This window comes from Cucumis melo, chromosome 5 (genome assembly GCF_025177605.1).
Source record: "Cucumis melo cultivar AY chromosome 5, USDA_Cmelo_AY_1.0, whole genome shotgun sequence".
Taxonomy (NCBI): domain Eukaryota; kingdom Viridiplantae; phylum Streptophyta; class Magnoliopsida; order Cucurbitales; family Cucurbitaceae; genus Cucumis; species Cucumis melo.
In genome coordinates, this window is record NC_066861.1 from 27357777 (window position 1) to 27380311 (window position 22535).

The 22535-nt window shown below is 30.9% G+C and overlaps 1 protein-coding gene and 2 long non-coding RNA genes across 5 annotated transcripts in view; 2 read left to right on the forward strand and 1 right to left on the reverse strand.

Annotated features, from left to right (window-relative positions):
• Nucleotides 1-14835, forward strand: part of LOC127149420 (uncharacterized) — a 31443-nt gene extending 16608 nt beyond the window's left edge. Inside the window, exon 3 of the long non-coding RNA XR_007820989.1 lies at nt 14770-14835. This is a non-coding gene — a long non-coding RNA (uncharacterized LOC127149420). The remainder of the gene's footprint in view (nt 1-14769) is intronic.
• On the forward strand, nt 2019-4625 carry LOC103495414 (uncharacterized). 3 transcript variants are annotated; one of them, XR_538860.3, is made up of 4 exons: nt 2019-2159; nt 2892-3013; nt 3975-4068; nt 4393-4625. It is a non-coding gene; the product is annotated as an uncharacterized LOC103495414 (long non-coding RNA). The 3 variants fall into 3 exon arrangements; XR_538859.3 differs by lacking the exon at nt 2019-2159 and adding an exon at nt 2686-2773; XR_007820988.1 differs by lacking the exon at nt 2019-2159 and having other exon boundaries at nt 2170-3013.
• Nucleotides 13012-17477, reverse strand: LOC103499509 (disease resistance protein RPV1-like). The gene is given in 6 exon segments (XM_051084748.1): nt 13012-13671; nt 13790-14577; nt 14580-14610; nt 14713-14994; nt 15105-16212; nt 16931-17477. Coding segments are annotated over 6 exon segments (2967 nt in total). The 5' UTR covers nt 17416-17477; the 3' UTR covers nt 13012-13398.
• Nucleotides 17478-22535: the final 5058 nt, after the last annotated feature.

A 22535-nucleotide genomic window follows, 5' to 3' on the forward strand; every position in this document is an offset into this window, starting at 1 on the left:
GGATTCATGCCCAAATTTGTAAACAAAAGTTGTAATCTAATTGACGAGCGGAGGACTATCAATCTAATTGCACATAGAAATCACATCCGAATCTGAGTTATGGTCACTATTATTTTTACACTTTTAGATAAAAAAAAATTCTATTTTAACACCGTGACCGTTAACATTATGGTTTGTGAAAAAAAAAATGTTTTGGCCCACCATGAAATAAATAAATGGTGAACGAAAAAACAAGTTTAAGGATAATAAAGTAATAAAAGACAAAAGCAAAAATGAAGTTAGAAAAAGGAAAGCAAAAGAGGTAAATTGGGCAGAAAATTATGTTACAATTAATTGGAATGGCAATGAACAAAAAGAAAAATGAGTTGGCAAATTTAATTTAATTCTCTCACTACATATTATATAGGTATTTAATTTAAACTTAATCTATCGCATTCAATTAATTAATTAATTTCAGTTCTTTCATATAATCAAATTACTAATTTAATCTTTAGTTTTCTTTTTCTTTATATTTAGAATAAACGGTCACTATGACTCTTTATTTATTTATTTTCTTTTTTGAAAAGACGACATAGTGAAAAATAGAACTATAGGGAATGCTCAAAAGGGATCCCAAGAGCTCTAACAAGACACCGAAATTTATTGATTTAGAAGTGATACATTGTATAAGCAAAGCGGAAGGAAAGCCCAAAGGAAGCTCTTAGTCGTTGAGAAAGCATTAAAATTTAGAGCTATAGTACTAAATTTGTAATCTTGGAAGAAATGGTGTTTCCTACACCATAAACCTAGATAGTTACACGAGTCTTCCCACAAATTTAATATATTGTTACAAGAGTCTTCCTACAAATTTAGTATACTATTTTGTTTATTTAAGAAGATAAAGTGCCTCTAAAATTGGAACCAAACGTCTCCATTCTTCATGAACTTGATCGTCTCCATTAATTCTTCATGGACTCGATGGATATAATCTAGAAGTTTGTTATGTAATTAATATGATGTTAAATTCTATATTTAATTTGCTATCCTATTTAATCTCCCTTTATCTAATACAATTTAATTTATATATTTCCCAATGACATCTGTTTCATGTTAGACAATAAATTAAAATGTGTGTTCATTTAGAAATATAATTGAATAGTACAATCATATAGAAATGAGATGCCTATCGAATGTAAATTAGAGGTCGTCAGTCATGAGAAAAAGAATTAAGCTTTCTTCTATGTCTATATATCCTTATTTCCATTGGAATCACTTGCGTTGAGGAGGGAGAAAAAATTGCATAGAGAGAGATCAGAACTCTCACTGGGATAGAAAACAACTTTATTTTTAACTTTTTCCTTTTCTTTTTAAAAAGTTGTGTCTTCCAAATTCTAAATTTATTTCTTTGAGTTTTCTTGTCTAATAAACATGAAAATGAGAAGTAGTGGAGGCAAAACTTTATTCCTTACATCTTCGTTTTCACATTTCCAACGACTCAATTCTTTCCACACATGACATGAAATTAAACCTATGAATTATTTTCTTATTTAACTGAGGTAGGATTTTAATAGCATTATTTTCAACATAACTTTATTTAAACATATGAAACTAAACATGAAGTTAACATGTCACAACTTTCTGCAACTTTAGAGTTCTTTCTGATGTCTTTAATTCAAACTTCATATAAATATCTTCTAGACATCAGTGTCTATTGGCCAAAATATAGACTTTTTCATCAAACAAATAAATGTATCTACGGTAATATGTAACACCTCATTGAATATCAATCTCTAAATTTTTAAGATTGAAAAATACAGATTCGTTCTTTCACTAAAAGACTGTTGCTAACGAATCATGTGTGAAAGAAATCTTGTAAAGAGTACGAAAAAGTGTGTGTGTAAGAGAGAAATTTGGTGTCAATTTGGAGTACCCAATCTGTAATTCTTTTAAGATAATAAAGTGAAAGAATACTGTTTGGGATGTACTATGATCATTATTAACCACTACTTTTCTCCCATCCTCTTTCCCACCTATTGCTCTTTGCTTTTGGTTTTTTCAAAAAAGGAATCATCATCCATCGTTATTGCTCTCTCACAATGGCAAATATTGACACGAAAGTTCGATATCTTGAGTTTTGATCAGCACTTATCTTCAAACTGTGACAATGTCTTCCCGTGGATGTAAGCATCTTCTTGGCCAAACCACGTAAAATTTCTTGTGTTTCTTCTTCTTCGTCTCTTTATCATCCAATGCAAGATCAAGATTCTCCATTAAAAGCCTCATAGTGCTTAAATGAATTTGGGTTGGATTAGGAAGATTTTTTTGGATCAACCGAATGTATGAGTTTGTCAAATTGACAACTCAAATAATACCTAATAAAATCTTCAACCCAACCCTCAAAATTCGGGTTGGGTTTGGTTAGTAGGTTATTTATTTTCATTTGTTTAAAGTATATTATTTATTAACTTAAAATGCTTAAATTTGTCTATAACACATTTTAATAACTAAAATTTTATTAAATTCAAATGAAGCTCAAATGTTAAATATTAAAATTCTATTACAAACTTAAAAAATTCTTCATAATGATAGGTATGAATTATAATATTTACAAGTTTTAATATATATTTTAATAATATTAGAAATTCAAGTTGGGTTTGGTCAATTTTTTTTTTTGTGTTGGATAAAAAAAAAAACCTCATCAATTTCTCTCACTCTCTTCTTATGCTTTGACATCAGTTCTTGGAAAAAAATAATTCTCTTTCTTTGTAAAAGTTATTTTGAGACTTGTGAGAAGGTAAGAAAATTACATTTTTACTCTTTAGTTTTCTTTCTCCTTTAGACTCCTTTGCAAGTTGTCAAATTTCTCTTTATTCATTGTATTTTCTTTTGTTTTTGTGCATGTTCATCCATAGAGAAAGGGAGAAAGAAAATAGGGTTTCAAAGGGGTTTCTTGACGGAAGATGAAGGGATGAGAAAAGTGAACAAGATGGTGTTTATAGTGGTTCAGCTCATAGCCTACATCCACTCTTCAAAGGTAAGAATCCTTTTATTCAACATTCTTTTTTACAAGTAGACTTGATGCCATGAAATTGTTTTTGACAATTGAATTTTATGTACTACATTGAATACTGTATTTATGGAAATAGTAATAGTTTATTTGTAGATGGAATTACAAAGCCATAGTTATGGAGGATTAGAAACCAAATTGTAGTATCTTGTTACCTTTTTCTATAAAAAATGTTTTATGAACAATCAGCTTTCATTGAGACAAGTATAATAGGTGGCCACATAAAACTATGGCATAAAAATTACCAAAGAGCCTAAAAAATTATGATAGTTTTACAGTAGATTTTTTCATTTTGTCCATTTTGTTACTGAGAAAATAATATACAATAAAATGAGTATGGATAGTTTTGAATGAGTAAAGATTTATTGATGTTATTATCATCAGGAAGCTGAATATAAAGGAAATACTGATTATCCATTAGTTTCTTTCCACCAATAAATCTTCATTAACCATTAATCTATTTCACCAATAATGAAAGCCTAACATATTAATTAACCATTAGTTTCATTCTACCAATGAAATTAATGGTCAATTAATATTTCCTTTCTATCCTTCCAAATTTTACAATGAATTCCTTTCTTATGAAAAAAACATAATGGTATATGAGAGTGTATAAAAAAGATATTGTTAGTTTCTAAAAAAAGAGTAAAAAAATTACCAACACTAACTTCTGGCTGAACAAAAAATTTAGAAGGATATCGTAATAATTCAAATTGTTACAACTCAAACCTTTATATTTCTTATGAAGAATGAGGTAAGTGAATACTAGTTTCCTAGTTATTATAAGAGGGGTAGATGCTTTAAGCCTCATTGTATTTTGGCCCAAAGGAAGCCTATGCGTTGAGGCTAAAACTTAGAATTCTCGTCAATCTTTTTTACTCGATGTATAGTTAACATTCTTTAATATTATAATTTTTCTTATTTCTAGTGAGTTTAAGGAAACTTGATGAACAGCCTGAGTGGTTGAAGGGAAGCAAGCTTCGAGACTATCAGCTTGAGGGTTTGAATTTTCTTGTTAAAAGGTATATTTGTTATTTATTTATTATTTCTAGTGAAGTTTGAGGAAACTTGATGAACAGTCTGGGTTTGTTTACATTCCATATTTTTTGTCATTTAAGTGATGTTGTTAATACAAAGTAGTCAATCAGAAGAAACAACATGAAGGGCATGTGTGTAGTATATGTGGGGTAAACGAAAGTTAATGATTTGGGTTGTTAATTCCTCCCTTTTCAGGAGACCCTTTCTTTCTTCTATGAGTCCTCACAGGCTATAGAACTGCTTACTACTATGCTTGACATGTTTGTTTTTGCTACTGCTTAAATGGTTTATTTTGATATTGCTTGTAGAATGATTGAAGTCATCAGATTGAAAGCTAAGCGATTGTGTAGATAGTCAGGTGATCGTTGAAGGTTGAAGATTGAGAAGGCATTTAGGATTTCTTATTTAAGTCTTATATTAGGATATTGTTTCATGTACTATTGTAGAATGTATATATAAACACAATATTAAATTTTCATTTTGTGTATACAAATCTAAAAGATAAATATTATAGTTTCTAAAATAATATTAATTTTATTAATTTGTTGGAGCGAGAAAAAAAATATTTATCTATATTGATTCAATGTTGGTTTATAAAAAATGGACAATAATACAACAATTAAATAAATATAAATTTATAAAAATGGATAAAAACAAGCCTTTAATGTCGGTTTTAAACTGACATTATTGGCCTCTTTAATGTCGGTTTTAAAACGACATCATAGCCCAATCGCCATTAAAGGGCTTCAATAACACTATCAAAGATGTCGGTTTAAAATTGACATTAAAGCCCAACCGACATTAAAGAGCTTCAATAACACTATCAAAGATGTCTGTTGAAAACTGACATTAAAGGTCTTTAATGTCGTTTTTAAACCGACATTAAAGCCCAACTGACATTAAAGGCCTTTAATATCGCTTGCAAAGATGTCGGTTGCCAAGTGACATTAAAGCTTTTTAATGTCGGTTTTAAACCGACAAAAGGTCAGATTTCTTGTAGTGATAGATTCAAGATAAAAATGAATTTATTTTCATACTACAACTCCTTGTATTTATTCTGTAAATTTTCTTCTCAAGGTTACGAGACTTTTAATTTGTTATTTTGTTGAAGATAACTTCCTGTTCTAACAAAATTAGATTGTAATTGATTTGATTCTTTTCTTTAACAGCTTAGAAAAGAAGTTGAAGCCCTCTTGCAGAAGATAGTTCAACAAATCTGAACACTATTGAATCTCTGAGTAAGCTTGTTACCTTGAACCTTCAAAAATGTTCTAACCTTGAAAAGCTTCCAAGCTACATTTTATGGGAGGCTCTTGAAGATTTAGATCTTTCTCACTGCAAAAAGCTTGAGAAAATTCCTGATATCTCTTCCGCATTAAACCTTAAAAGCTTGTCTGTTTAACAATGCACAAATTTAAGAATGATTCATGATTCTATTGGATCTCTGAGTAAGCTTTATGATTTTAACGCTGCAGAATGCTCTAATCTTGAAATGCTTCCAAGCTACCTCAAGTTAAAGTCCCTTGAATATTTAATACTCTCTGGTTGCTGTAAGCTCGAAACGTTTCCAGAAATTGATGAAAACATGAAATCCTTACACATATTGTGTTTGGATTCTACTGCCATAAGGGAGCTACCCCCGTCAATTGGATACCTTACTCATCTTTATGAATTAGATCTTAAAGGTTGCACAAACCTCATCTCCTTTCCTTGTACAACTCATTTGTTAAAGAGTCTTGGCGAGCTTCATCTTTCTGGGTCTTCTAGGTTTGAAATGTTTTCCTACATATGGGACCCAACCATCAACCCAGTATGCTCTTCTTCAAAAATTATGGAAACTTCATTGACTTCCGAGTTTTTCCATTCACGAGTTCCAAAAGAAAGCTTATGTTTCAAACACTTCACATTGTTGGATCTTTTTTTTTAAAAGGAAACCGCTAGAAAGGACTTAGGGATGAACCTAAGACCACTCTAGACACACAAATTTATTAATGAAGGGCTAGAGAAAAGCCCAAGAGTTAATTACAGAAGTTGCTAAGATTTAAAGCAATTGTAGCAGCCGAATAATTTTTAAAGTAAGAGTCTCTACTGCACCAATTACCGATAAGGATTTTACATTCCTCCCACATATTGGCAGTTGTTTTATGAGAGCTAGGGGATCCAAAAATTCTAAGATTTCTTTCACACCAAATTTCCCAAAATAAGGCTATGATTCCACAAAACACGACCTTGCGTTTCGGGCTGGAGCAATTTGGGGACCGGAAGAAGGAGAACACATCCTCCTAATCATCGGTGCTGAGAACCAAGTTGAAAGCATTCTGGAAAAAGGACCATAATGGTTTCACAGCTTCGCAACGAAGAAAGAGGTGGGTTCCTGATTCACTATCCTTCTTACAGAGAACACACCAGTTGGGTTGAAGGGGAATATTGGACATTCTTTGTTGAACAACCTCCATCGTATTTATTCTTCTTTGTATCAGGCACCACATGAAAAATTTGATTTTCATTGGAATGGTGGACTTCCATATAATCTCAAGAAGGTTTGATCGAGGGTCCCCTGAAGATTGATCCAGCTGCCGAGAGATCAAGACTTTTGCAGATGCAATGGAAAAGGAGTTTTTGCTGTCTGGGGTCCAGGTAGGCTTGCTTGATCCTCTATTATATCTCGGAGTAGGAAGGATTTCTAAAATTTTTGCCCATTTGCTTCTTTCTCTGTCGTTCAGCTCTCTTCTGAATCTTATGTTCCATTGGTTATCGAGAGTGTTCCACGCATCTTTAACTATGATTTCTTTGTCAAGCGAAAGAGCAAAAAGTCTCGGATAAGCAGTTAAGAGACGACCTTCTAGAGACCAATTAGAGTACCAGAAGGAGATTTGATCTCCATTATTGAGGTCCCAACTTTGGTTACTTCTGAACCAGTCAATGTTGTCAATGATAGATCTCCATGGGGCTTTAGAAGTGCTAGAAGAGATGTTTGATGGAATATCTCCTGGATATTTGCCTTTATATTTGCATTGAATTAGTCTCCTCCAAAGAGCTTTAGGTTCCGAGAGATAACGCCAGAGCCACTTAGTTAATAGGGCTTTATTAGTCACATGAAGCCTTGAGATACCCAGACCACCCTCCTTTTTAGATTTCGTGACTTTAGTCCAGTTGATTAAGTGAGACCCTTCTGATCTGTTATTGCCTTTCCAAAGGAAATTTCTCCAGAATTTTTCAATGTTTTTGCACGTCAAGGAAGGGGCTTGGAAAACAGATAGTTGATATATAGGAAGGCTGCTAAGGGTAGACTTTATTAAAGTGAGCCTTCCTCCTTTTGATATCTGAGCATATTTCCAATTGTTGAGCTTTTTTTGGATCTTCTCTTCAACATTGCTCCAAAAAAGTCTGGATTTTGGGTTGCCACCGAGAGGAACTCCCAAGTAGGAGAGGGGGAGAGAATGGCAGGATATACCCCAAGACGAAGCACATTCCTTAGCTCTAGCCTCAGACACATTCATTGGCACCAGAACTGATTTCAATAAGTTTATTTTGAGGCCCGAAGCTCTTTCAAACAGAGATAAAGCCATTCGAAGGTTATTCAGGAAAAAATCATTATCTTCTATGAAAAGAAGAATGTCATCAGCAAAGAGGATATGGGAGATGTTGCAATTGCTACTGAGCGAGACCCCTTTAATTGCACCAGTAATTTCCAGATGAGATAAAAGACGACTAAGGTAATCCATAGCAATAACAAACAGAAAAGGGGAAAGGGGATCACCTTGTCTAAGACCTCTGTTGGCTTTAATACGACCTTGGGGTCTTCCATTGACAATAACTGAGTAAGTGACATTGCTAATGCATCCTCTTATCCATTTTCTCCAAAGGTTAGGAAAATTCTTTTTCTCCAAGACAAAATCGATGAAATCCCAATTTAAATTGTCAAAGGCCTTTTCAATGTCAAGCTTCAAAATAAAGCCTTTAATCTTCTTCACCTTCCAAAAATCCACAGCTTCATTTGCCATTAGGATAGCATCAGTAATTTGGCGATTCTTGACAAAAGCTAGCTGGTTTCCTGAGATGGTAACAGGAAGGGAGGTCTTTAACCTGTTTGAAAGGGTTTTAGCAATGATCTTATAAATGGACGTTGTTAGACTGATTGGTCTGAAGTCTTTAGGATTAGAATAATCCTTCTTTTTTGGGATCAAAGCGATGTAGGTATTGTTCATATTCTTGTTGATAACACCTTTGTCATAAAAGTCCTTGAAAATGTCCATGATATCTTCTTTTAGGAGATACCAATAGGATTTGAAGAAGGAGATAGGGAAACCATCTGGACCAGGGGTCTTCTTTCCATCTAAAGAGTTTATGACCCCTTTATCTCATCTTCCAGAAAAGGGGCACAAAGGTTTAACCCCTCAGAATGCTCAATCGGATTCCAATCTAGATTGTCTATGAAAAAAGGATCACTTTTTGTGGGGCCTCTATAAATCCTTGAAAAGAAATTTATAAAAGCTGATGAAATACTGTTGTTTGTATTCTGAATCAAACCTTCTTCATCCTGGATTTCTTGAATAAAATTTCTCTTTTGTCTTGCTGAACAAATTCTATGGAAGAAGGAGGAGTTTTCATCTCCCTCCCTAAGCCAAAGCTTTTTGGCCCTTTGGTACCAGAATTGGGACTCCTTGAGAGATAACTCGCTGAGATCAGCTTTAAGAGCTAGACGACGATCACTTTCTTCTTGAGACAAAGGAGCATCCAATTCCTTCTTGTCAATAGAGTCCACTTCCCTTATAATACTATCTTTAGCATAGGCGAAAGAGTTTAGCTTCTCCTTTTGCCAAGGTTTGATAAAATTAGCTAAAGACTTTAACCTTTGTATGAAGGAGAATCCAGGGTGACCATCTTGGATCGAATTTTCCCACCATCTTCCCATGTTTTTTTTAAAATCTGGATCATTAAGGGCTATGGAGTTTAAACGGAAAGGGACTGGACCCCAACTGATCTTGGAGTTGGAATCTTCACATTGTTGGATCTTGAAGGTTGCAATATATCAAATGTTGATTTTTTGGAAATTTTATGTAATGTAGCATCTTCCTTATCTAGTATACTCTTGTCGGAAAACAACTTCTCTAGTCTTCCTTCATGTCTCCATAAGTTTATGTCCTTGCGGAATCTCGAATTAAGGAATTGCAAGTTTCTTCAAGAAATTCCAAACCTCCCTCTGCGTATACAAAGAGTAGATGCCACTGGTTGCGTATCGTTGAGTAGAAGTCCAGACAACATTGTGGACATAATATCAAGCGAGCACATAATATCAAGCGAGCAGGTTCATCTCCTACCTATTTATTTTCCTTGTTCATATCAAGTTCTTGTCATTTATACTAACATTCCATGCATAATAATTCGTATGCCATAGATCAATTTTGCATGGTTAAGGAATCGTCCTCATGGCATAAGGGAGTTCGTTCTAATGAATAATGGGATTCCAGAATGGTTTAGCTATCAGACTGCATCAAATTCAATAATGGTTACTTTTCAACACAATCGCTATACAAAAATAACTTTGGCTACATCTGTTACTTTCCGAGTGGATGGAGATTCAGATCAAGGAATGGCCTTAGTTTCATGTAACATACTCATCGGCTGTAGACTCGACCGTCGTTATATGAGAAAATTTCCAAAATCAGCATCAAAATATACATGGTTAGTAGAAACTTCTGCAACATATCGTAAGAGCTCCTTGGAAATGAATGATTGGAATGATGTTATAGTCTGGTTTGAGGCTGTGAAATGTCCTGAGGTCGTAACTATAAGAAGGTGTGGTGTCTATTTCACTGAAAAGGTCTCTGGGATACACAATGATGTCAAGGAGCCAAGGGCAATTTATACATATTTTAATCAACCGGACGAATTGCGCCCGAGATGGTGAGTGAGATTACTAATTGTTTTAACAAAGGCTTGATTAGTTGGCCTGTTCTAGAAAGTTTTGAAACACCACTATTTTGTCTATTTGAAAAATATGATTCATCTAAACACATGTTTCTCTAAAAGAAGGTTTATCTAAAATCATTCTCAATAGTACATCCGATCCATAACTGTCTCTTCGAAAAATGTAAGGTTCTTAATTATCTTACCCATAAACCATTCAAACAGAGCATTGGTTTATTTTCAAAATCAATTCCTATTATTTGATTTGGTTTTAATTTGTTGCTGTTGTTGATATTGTTATTTGTGTGTTAAGTTTTGTTGCCATTATTTTGGTTTTAATAAGTTGAATATTATTTTTAGAGTACATTATGCTCGTTTTCATATTTGTGTTTCTTGTGTTATGATGTTCATAAAGGTACAGGGATGTGGTCAAATCCTTTGCTCAAGAATTCCCTGCCAAATCATATTGCATATATGGTCTGTTGCGTGCAATCAATTTTTTAATTCATACTAATTCCAAAATGCAAGTATACTCACATGCATATAGTAATCGTTTTACACCGAAACCTGACATGGAAGGCCTGGAAGAGGTAACACTCTCCAAATCTAAATGGGACAAATTTGTAAAAGATCATAATTTCTAGTGGATTGGTTCGCGGATATATAGATGGAGATCAACTTTCTCTGGTCACACACGATAGACAATTCTTCCAAGAATATTTTATAAGTTTTGGCCCACCAGCGCTACTATCATTGAAACCCATATTTTTTGGCGTGGGTATAGCCTGTGAGTTAGAGCATCCATTTAGAGGTCGGGTCATATTATCAGGGTTGATGATCGATAAAAAAAAGAAGAAAAAGATAGTAGAGAAGCTAAGAGGCTTAATGGAAGGACATATCCAAATACGCCCATCATAGATCATGAATGAATTCATCTACTATCCATCGATTAATTTTCATCTTTTTTCAATTAGATATTCAGATTTATGGAAGAGCAATTGTTTTGTTAGTGTGATGTATGCTCACTTCTTTTCTTCATAATGCCATTGACATTCAAAGAAAGATAAATCTCATTTGAAGATGAAGTAAAGAGAGAATTTTATATATACTTCTTGCCTGTAGTACATATTCATGATTTTTATATTTAAAATGGGATGTGGAATTCAAAAATGCTGATGATCGAATGCACTTATTTTCCTATATAGAAGTCCTTTGAGTAGAGAATATGTGCAATGCAATATCAACTGTTATACAATAATTTAAATTAACCATAACAATGTTTTCAAAAAAAACAAAAAAAACAAAAAAAAAAAAAAAAAAAAAAAAAAACAAGCAAATTAAATTTTGAAAGGAAAAAAATGTGTCGTTTTTCATAAATCTTTTTTTTTTTTTTTTTTTTTTAAGAATTTGACTAAGAATATTTCAACTTTGTTTCTTTAGTAAAATAATTGGGGGACACAAGCCATAGACTGAAAATAAGATTGTTATGAAATGGGGCTAAAATTATATTGATGAAAATTTTTGTCACACAAGTTATTCTTGTATTCTAGGATGATGAGGAAGGAAGTTGATTTTTGTTACATGGAGTTCGTACTAGTCATGAATTAAGATATTCCAAAAGAGTAGTCACAATGAAAGTAGGGAAACAGAAAGCTTAAGCTCCTAGAAGAAGGTAACGGACATCCAACAATATCCTAAAATGATTTTCCTGCTCTTGTTGACATCAAAGTGAGTTTCAATGCCCAATACGCCAAAGTGTTTTTAATGACTTTTTCCATGTGTGTTAGGATTGCAAAATGTTGAAGCATATGTTCATCTGAGTTATTGGCGGTTATTGGAGGAAACTCTTGACTTCTCTGCAGCATAAAACCTTGAGAAATTATATCTTAGAAGTTGCAAATGTTTGAAAATGATTCATGGGTCTGTTGCTTTCTATCTCAATAAGCTTGTTACCTTGGACTTCGAAGGTTGTAAAAATCTAGAAAAGCTTCCAAGTAGCTTTCTCATGTTAAAAGTGGATGCATGAAGCATAAAGAAATTTGAGACTTATTGACATCAAAAAAACCTTAAGGAACTACATCTTAGAGAATGCTATCATATAAGAATAATTCATGGCTCTGCATGTTGAGAATGCTATCAACTCTATTGGGCGATTTCTTGATCAATTTGTTATCCTAGACCTTGAAAGGCTTCCAAGTCACATCAGCAAGTCAGAGTTTATTGAAGTTTTGCATCATGATTCATGCCAAAAGATCAAGGAAAAAAATTCACAACTATTTTGAAAAATTTTCTAGCTACCTCAAGTTCGACTCTCTTAAAGTTTTGAATTAAGGGAATTAGTGACTTTTCAATTGCATTAAACCTTGAGATATTTGATCTTAGGGTCTGCTTCTCTTTCCGAACAATTCACAAGTTGTTGGCTGTTATTAGAGGAAACTCCTAACTTCTCTACAGCATTAAACCTTGAAAAATTATATCTTAGAAGCTGCAAACAACATTTGAAAATGATTTATGGATCTGTTGTTTCTCTCAGTAAGCTTGTTACCTTGGATCTCGAAGGTTGTGAAAATCTATCAAATATATAGCAAAGTCTATTAGCGATAGATTTTTATCGTTGATAAACTCTTATGGTTTATCGGATAGACGAATATTTGCAAGATAGTCTATTAGTAATAATAGATTTGGACATATTTTGCTATATTTGTAATTTTTTTAAAATGTTGTTGTATATTTAATTATTTTTAATCTAATTGCTATATTTGCAACTATCCTTTTTGAAAAATTAAGCATAGATAAACATTATGTTTCTTCCCCCATCAATTTCTACCATTTGTTATTTACTTTTATTTCAATTATTTTTTAAAAAATCTAGGTGATGGTTTGAAAATTGAACTTAGAAAAATAGTTTTCAAAATCCTTTTTTCTTAGCATTCGATTATTTGTTCAAAAGTGCTTCTATATCAAACTTCAAAACCATAATGGAAAAAAAAAAATTAAGAGAAAACAAATATAAATTGAAAAAAACAAATATATATAAACTCAAATATCAAATCCTGTTTTCATTTCATTAACAATGCTGTCTTGAGATAACATTATAATTATAAAAACAAAAACTAGAATTGCAAAAGAGTAATTAGAGCCTCTCTTCATGTTTGTATATTCTAACTTCAACTTTGGCAATTTCTTCTCCAAATTATTCTTCCATGATCACGTGAACACCACACATTTTTATGCTGCTTACTTCGTAGTAATATTTCCATTTTTCTGGAGTAATTACCTCAAATAACACTGTAATTTTATCCAAAATACCTCTTGAGGAATTAATCCTAAAACGTGGTTGATTTAGATCATCACCATATGGGTTGAAATGTACACAGGGATCAAGCACTTGCATCCATAGATACTCACCTCGTGATCGATCTATCATCCATCCAAAAGCTTTTCCTTACTTCAAAATCGTTGATAAACACTCTATAGGCAAGGTGAAAGGGGTAGGCAGTAACTTGAATTTTGACACAAGGAGCAATAAAAGCCTTCCGTTTCCAACTTAGATAATCAATTACCGGAAAAAGAAACGTTATTGAATTGTTCGTACTCTTATATTTGCACCAATCTGGAATATCACAATTCATTAATACGAGGTTTTTGAATACTCCATGTTTTGTATATTCCCCTTCCTGCACGATGAGAGTAAATAGCTAAAAGTTATATATTAATTAACAAAGCATGTAAACTTAATCCTTATATAAAGGAAATACATGAGAGATGAGGTCATGAAAAAGAAATGATACGCACCTCATAAAACTTACAAGATATGAAATCAGGTATGTTGTCAGGAAATCTGGCCAATGATACGCACCCTGAAGCATTCATAGTAACTGCTCCTTCTGGAATCTTTGGAATTTCTTCAAGCAACTTACAATCACTTGTATAAAGATATTTCAAGCATTTAAAATTAATAATACATGAGGGTAGTCTACAAAAGTTGTTTTTAGATAAGTCCAACTCTTTCAATAAAGGGGCAACATGAACCATTGTTTCCAAGAAATCCAAATTTGTTATCTTACAATCGAAAAGCTTTATTGATGTTAGGTAGGGAAATAAGGAAGGTGAAGAATGATCATTTAAGGAAGGAAAGATTGAAAGATCAGAACTAAAGATACCTAAATAAGTAAGATTACTTAAACGATAAATTGTACTTGGAAGAGTTTTGAGCTCCATGCAATTTTTGATCAACAATTCTCTTAGGCTAGTAAGATATCCAATTGTTGGAGATAGTTGATTAATCACAGTACTATCATCAATCAACAATACTTCTAGGCTATCCATTTCTTCACTAAATTGAGGACACCATTCATCTATTCTACATCTGTACGAAAACAAAGTTTTAAGGGATTTCAACTTGAGGTACGATGGAAATTGCTCAAAGCCCTTAATATTGCTAGAAAGATAAAACTCGACAAGCTTACTAAGAGATCCAACTGATTCATGAACCTTTACTAAATTTGCACACCCTCCAATATCCAATTTTTTTAGGTTTATTGCAGCAGTTAAATCAGGAATTTCCTCCAAAAACATGGAAAACTAAGATCAATTTCCTTCAACCATTCAGCACACTGCAATTAATATAAAAAGAAAATAGAATTAAATTTCAAATAAATAAGCCGACATTGAAATTAAATTAATATAACTCAAATATTATTGACTGAAAATAATACCATTAATGCTTTCCCGAAATGTTTGATGGAGCTATACGGCAATTTGAATTGGATAAGGTTATCCATTGTGTAGGTTGAAGGCAAAGATGAAAAAGGAAAATGAGGCCAATTCATCCACCTTAAACTACTAGGTAGATACTCAAGAGTAGTGCTTTTTGAAGATGTGGCATTGCCAACTTCGAGTACTACCAAATTTTTCACTTTTTCAAAAGCTCTTGAATCAATGTCCAACTCTGTAGGTTTAGGAAAATCTATTTTTATGACTTTAACTGCTCTTGCTTCCTACAATAGGTTAAAAGCAAACATTTCAAGTCATTTTAATTTCAAAATAATAAAAGTTGTTCTCATAATAAATAATTAAGCATATGCAAAGTTTGCATGATAGTTCTTACCTTATTGCCATTTAAGACATCCATAGCATCATCTTTAATCAACGATCTTTTTCTTTTGTGAGATTTAGAAGTCTTGGAAAGATGAATTGTGCGACCCATTTGTTGTATTAAATCATGCATTTCAACCCGGTTGGATCCAACAATGCTAAGAAGTGATAGATTGATAAGTTTTGTTGTTCCCTTTTCCAAACATAAACAACCACATGCTTCTAACTTTATTTTAACTTCATTGATATCTTCGCCGACAAAGCAACAAGAAATATAAAGAAAAATTTCTTTCACTTCATCTTCAAGTCCATCATAACTTATTCGAAGAGGATCTTGGATGCCCTTGTCAAGATAATGATTTTCATATTCATCCAATATAAGTTTAAATTTGGATTGTTCAATAGAGTAAAGGAAGGAACCTACAACTTCAAGAGCCAAGGGAAGACCATCACAATAACGTACGGCACGTTTTGAAAGGTATAAATAATCACTTGATGGACAACTCATCTTAAAAGCATGCCAGCTAAAAAGCTCGAGGGCTTCATCATCCTTCAATCCCTGAACACTTTGAAATATATTAAATTCATGAATAGCAAGTAAATGTTTGTCTCTTGATGTCGCAATGACCATACTTCCAGGTCCAAACCAATCATGTCCTCCCGCTAATGCTTCTAGTTGTTCTCTCGTATCAACATCATCAAGAATTAAAAGAATCTTTTTTGAGCATAGTCGATTCCTTATGATGTTAATCCCTATATCAAGATTGCTAACATTGATCGAATTCTCCATTAGAATCTCACAAAGTAGCTTCTTTTGGAGTTGAACAAGGCCCTCATATTGATTCGAAGCTTCTCTAATTTTTGCCAAAAAGCAACAACCTTCAAAGTCATCAATGATCCTATTGTACAATGCTTTGGCCAAAGTTGTCTTGCCGATACCTCCAATTCCATATAATCCAACCATAGTAATTTTTTCATCTGCAGACATAACTTGGAAAAGTATATTATTAACTTGTCTGTCTATTCCAACCGGATATTTAGGTAAACGCAACTGCATTATTCCACGATTTAATTTCTTCGAGACTTCTTGAACAATTTGTTGAATCAAATTGGCCTCGTCACTGCCATTTTAAGAAAGAAACATACACTAAAAGTTGTTTTCAAACTCACTTATAATTCCTATATTATTAGAAGCGTGATAAAATGAGCAACATAATAAGGTAAAACTAAATCTTAACCAAGTAATATCCATTATAGAAAGGAGGAGATAGGACAATATAATAACAAATTAGATCATAATATAATGGAATAATTCCAATTTTACAAAAACTAATTCTAATGGCTTGGCATAAATAATTTTTGTTTTTGAGAAAAGAACATGTGCCATTATTTTCGCCCATAAGATTTTATGATTTGTTATTGCCTTCTTCTACTATTTTTAAAAATTAAGTCAACTAAATCATGAAACCTATATATATAATTGTAAAAAGTAAAATTTTGCTATAATGTAAAGATCTTTAACAATTATATCATTTAAAACAATTTGAAATTTCATACATATATATATAATTTTCAAATCTTGTTTTTTTGTAAAGTTAAAGTTAAAAATTCAAATGTTTTCTTAATGAAGTTCGAACTCATTATTAAAAATTGGTAGTGATATAAATTTAAAAAATGAAAAACTCGGAAATAAAATTGTCATCGAATGGGAACTTAAAATGTCACATTTTCTTTGCATTTGCTCTTAGTCCACCATGCTCTCACCTTGAGATAGTCAAAGTATACGTAGAATATGAAGAGCAAAAGAGTTAGAAAGATATATATGAAAAAGAAAAATACTCTTTTTGAAGAACCGTCCATCCAGATATATGAGAAACAGAAATCATGGCCTCCCTCCATGCTTCCATCTTGTCCCACGAGAATCTAACTTCAAGTTTCCCAAATTCTTCTCCAAATCTTCCACTTTGTTTTCCTACCTGAGATGGATCCACTTTGTAGAAAATTGGTAAAACTACTTGTCCTCTCAGTTTGTTACACATAATGATTTTCACCAATTCATTCAAACACCAACTGGAAGATGCATAATTTTCAGAGATTACAACGATGGAGATCTTGGATTCTTCAATAGCTTTCAAAAGAGATGTAGAAATTTCTTCACCCCTTGAAAGCTTATTATCTATAAAAACATTGATTCCTCTTTGACGCAAAGCCATACAAAGATGACTGGTGAAGTTGGGACGAGTATCTTCCCCTCGAAAACTTAAAAATACATCAAAACTGGATCTAAAACGTGAGGAAGAAGATGATCCAGTTGCTCGATTCATACTAATTAAGTAATTTGAAGGATAAATCAAAGAAGAACCAGAAAGGAAAGGAAAAGGAGAAGAAGGATAACTCAAATTAATCTGGTGGGTGAGTTTCTGAAACAATAATATATATATGCTTATAAAACAACATCCGATAAATGTGTGGATCTAAATTGTTCCTTTTTTTTCCCTCCTCATATCGGTTGTTTCTTTCCAAGAACTTTCCTCTGTTTTTCTTTTTTACTTTTGTTAAAGGAAAATTAGGATTTATTCTTCATTATTATTTTTCTTTTTAAATATTTTTCTGTTTATATAAATTTTACTTTAGTTGCTTTTTAGAGTTTTATATATTTACTGTGTAAAACATTATGTTTTTATCTTATTGAAATTTAGTTGATGTTGCCACCACTAGCCGACCTCTGCCTCCGTCAATGACTAGTCATAGTTCAAAATCCCTCATAGGAATAGTCTTCTAATAAAGAGATTTTTTTAAAAAATATTAAATAAAACCATTTTTTCTTGTAATCAAATTTTGGACTCCCAAATATGTGATCTCTCACCTCAAGAATTCTAGAAAATCGGACTCCTAAATTTCCTAGATTTCGTCGTAGGATTTCGTTTAGGGAAAACGGTATAAGTTATTAGAAAAGATCAATTAGGAAACCTTATGAAATCATAGATTAAATTTTGAATGTTTGAAAAATATAAAAAAAAATGTAACTTCATAGATTAAATTTTGAACGTTTGAAAAATATAAAAGAAAAATGTAACTTTAAAAGAAAAAAATTCTAAATGATTAAAAAAAATAGTTTTGTAAAATATTTTAAAATTTGGATAATTTTAAGTTAGAAAGATTTTAAAACTAAGATGAAAATTTTAAATAGGAAACAAAATGAGGCTTAGAAAGTATAAATAAACAAGAGTAAAGAAGCGTCATAATAAATTATGCAAACATAAGATAACATATTGAGATTTTAATAAAAACATATTGAAGATCGATCTCGGACTTCCAAAGAATCGATTTCCTCACCTAAAGAATTTTAAGAAATTGGACTCCCAAATTTCATAGATTCCATCGTTGGATTTTTTTAAAAGAAAACATAATTTAAAATGTTAACAAACTTAAAAATGATTAGTAATGACATACTCAATTGACCACTAAAGAGGAGAAAAACAAAATATTAAATAACATGTAAAATACAAGAACATATTAAAGAAGCAATAATCAAGATGAAAAAATACTAATGAAGCAATACTAAATGCTATAAAAAGAGAAAAATAATTAAATAAATAAAAATGCTAATTATATATAAAAAATTGTAAAGAAACAATATATAAAAAATAAAGTTTAAGAATAAATTAATAAAGGAAAGACATAATAATAAATAAAAAATAGATAACAACAAGGTATGAAGAAATTTTTAATAAATATAAAAAACTATAAAAGATAAGCTCACAGGATAATAAATAAATAATTATAAGAGAAATAAAAGTAGAGAGATAAGAACAATAATAATAAGCAAATATTTTAGTCTTTCTTTTTCTTTTTCTTTTTCTTTTTTTTCTTTTTCTTTTCTTTTTTCTTTTTCTTTTTGCATTTTTTTTATGGAAAATTGAAGAAAGATAAATAAAATAATTAAAATAGTAAGAATAGTTAAAAATAAAGAAATTGGAAGGAAAATAAACAAAATAATAAGAAAAAGAAGAGGAAAAAGAAAAGAAAGAAAAATTGAAATCTCAACACACTAAATTCATTTGTTGTTGAGGTGTGGATCATTGGGACCAAAACCCTACCATACAATTCGGACTAAGTTAAAGTTTTTTTTTTTTTTGTGTGTTGGATTCTTGGCATTGTAGGGAGAAAGATGAAGATTTAGGGGTTGCTAGAAGAGAAGATAAAATGGATGTTTTATATTTTTTTTTTTTTTTTTTTCCTTTAAGAAGGTATGAAGGTTAAAAGAAGTAAGGGTATGGAAGTTAGAGATTTAGATGAAAAATAGAGGATGTGAAGGGAGTAAAAATTTCTTTTTTTTTTTTTTTTTTTTTGTGGCGTTTTCTCTATATTGTGTTTTGGATGAAGAAGAGGAATATTTATAGCCAAAATCATTTCTTCAAATGGCTAAAAATTCAAAATGGTGGGATTTTTTTGAATTTGAAATAATGTCATCTTTGGCTTACATCTCAAAATGGCATGGAGCCTTTCTTAACAAAACCAATTTAAAAAAAGATATCATATTTGGTATTTCTCCACTTACCGTTCAGTTACTTTAACCAAATTCCCTACAAAACTTAAAAAGTAGTTAAATAACATTTTTTTTAGAAAAAGGTAGTTAATCACAAAATTAAAAATAAACCAAATTATGGCAAAAATTAATCTAACAATTAAATTGATTTTAAATAATATCGGACAAAATTAGATGGCTACATTAACTATTTAGAAAATTTGTCTCTAATGTTATAATTTTTTTTTTATTCTTTTCAAACTATCAAAATTTAATCTATGATTTCATAAGAAGGAAATCAATCTTTTCTAATGACTTATACAATTTTCCTTAAACAAAATCCTACGATGGAATCTATGAAATTTGGGAGGAATTTATGAAATTGAGGAGTCTGATTTTCAAGAATTCTTTAGGTGAAAAATCACATCTTTGGGTGTCCAAGATTTGATTCCAATAAAAAATGATTTTAATTAATATTTTAAAAAATATTTCTTTATTAGAAACAATTCATATCACGAATTTTGAGAAATTGTACTAATTTCTCACTTTCTTAAGGTGAGAAAATTTCCTTCAATATAGTATAATTCATGGAATATAATGTTCTCCACTTATTTTATGAGATCATTGTTCTAGATATTGGATTAATAAAAGGTAAAATAAGACAATAATGTTAAAATAAATTAAATACTATTTTCAATTCAAGATTTGAAATTTGGTCACCGTTTTCCAAACGAGTGTTATAGAATGCTAACACGTTCCTCATACACAAATGACTTATGGACTCGTCCTTAGTTTCACATACCATTTTTTTAATGATTTTATTTAAAAACGGTTTACTTTATTTTGATATTCAATCACACCGTAAAAAAATATTGGTGACGATTCTTTTTTTATTTTGTTTCAAAATTAACCCATTTTGATCGGGTTGCCGGTCGCTCCGCATCATCTCAGACACGTGACGACAATAGTTCTTAGTTATTGTATTTGGATTATAATAGTTTGTTGTAGATTATTTTAGTTTGGGTTAGATTAGTATACTTGTGGTTTATATTTTTACGATAAATATTTTTTCAATCTTTTGACAAAAGTTTAAAATCTTAAATCCAAATATTTGGTATTTCAAGTGTGTATATCAAGTGCCCAAGTGTGTACGTATCAAGTGTATATCACACGAATCAAGTGTATATCACAGGAATCAAGTGTGTGTATCAAGTTTATCAAGTATATCTATTAGAAGAATATAAGTGTCCTAAAATAAAACAAAACCTAAAGGACAGGAAAACCAACGTAGTTAAAAAGTGGGACAGTTGCAAATATAACAATTAGATTCAAAGTATTAGCATTTATAACAATATTCTGAAAAGTCACAAATATAGTAAAATTTATCAAAGTCTATCAAATCTATTGCATTGATAGACTATTCGTCTATATCACAATAGAGTTTATCAACTTTGTTATATTTACAACATTTTTAAAATGTTATTATACACTTCATTGCATACTATAATTTTCCAAAAATTATTTATATTAAAGTACAATCCTTTTCTTTTTAGAATCAATGAGCAAATTATTGTAATATTTATGGGGTTAAGATACTTGATAGAATTGACAAAATTTTAGTTAATTAATTAATTAAACTAATTTAAATTAAATTTCTTGATTAAAAGATAATTTACATAAATCTAATAAAATCTAAAAATGTTTAAGGCTCATGTAACAAATAAAAAATAAAAAAAATAATAATAAAAGAGCTCATAAGTCATCAATGTATTTCTATAAATTTCGTATTTGCCACCATTGATCGTCACTTTTCATTCTTTTTCTATTTTGCGATTTATTCATCTTCTTTGATCTTCTCTTCCAAATTTTCTTTCTTCTATTGTTTACATCTCATATTTTATCTTTATCATTTTCGACAAGATTCTTTGAAGTTATTTCACGATTGTTCAGTATTCTTTCTCATCTTCCTCATATTTGAAAATATCAAAATCATCTGAATATTGTTTTTAATGATCAATACGATCGTTTGCCATAGTCAATACCCGATCATTTAAATTTAAAGTTATTTTCTCATCGCTAAAAAAAGAACTACACTATCATGTACCATGATCTAAACAATCATTCATCATTCGTTTAGACTGTAGTACACGATCGTTTAAAAGAAAATTACTCACACGAACGTGTGGCTGATTAATCACGTGTTGATGGGATATTTTTTATATTTTCCATTGTAGGCATGTGAACTTTTTCCGTTTTCAAAGCTGTTCTTTTGTTATATTTTCTTTAAATCCCTTCATAAAATATAGAATCATAATTTTAAGTTTTCTTATTTATGTAGACCTTTTTATTGTGAAAAATTACCTCTAATTAAGACTATTTTAACACTTGAATTAAATTTTGTTTGCAAAACTTGAATCTTCGTATCATTGTTAAAATTATACCCTCAAATTTATTAATATATATCAGGTCGAAATTGGATTCTCACTTGATTTTATTCAACATTTGAGATTTCAATTCTATAAATATTGTAATTTTGTAGAGTCTCACTTTCGCAATAATGAAAGTTTGATAATATACATAATTACAACTTTAAAAACTTAACGTGTGAAGTCAAATTTAATTGATAGCTAAACAACACTCTCTAGAGAAAATAATATTGTAAGGGATTGAATAACGAAAATTTTTAGCCACAGACTCTTTGGACTCTCAATCTCTCGTATCATTTTAACAATGTACTTAGACTCTCATGCTTTTTGGGGATTACATTTACAATCATGAAAAGTGATTTATATGATGAACCTTTATAACTACGTGCATTGTTTTTGGTAAAAATGAATGGTTTATTAATCTATCAAAAATCACTTTTAAATTTTAACTAACTTGAACCCAATGATACATATTAGCTTTTAGATTTGG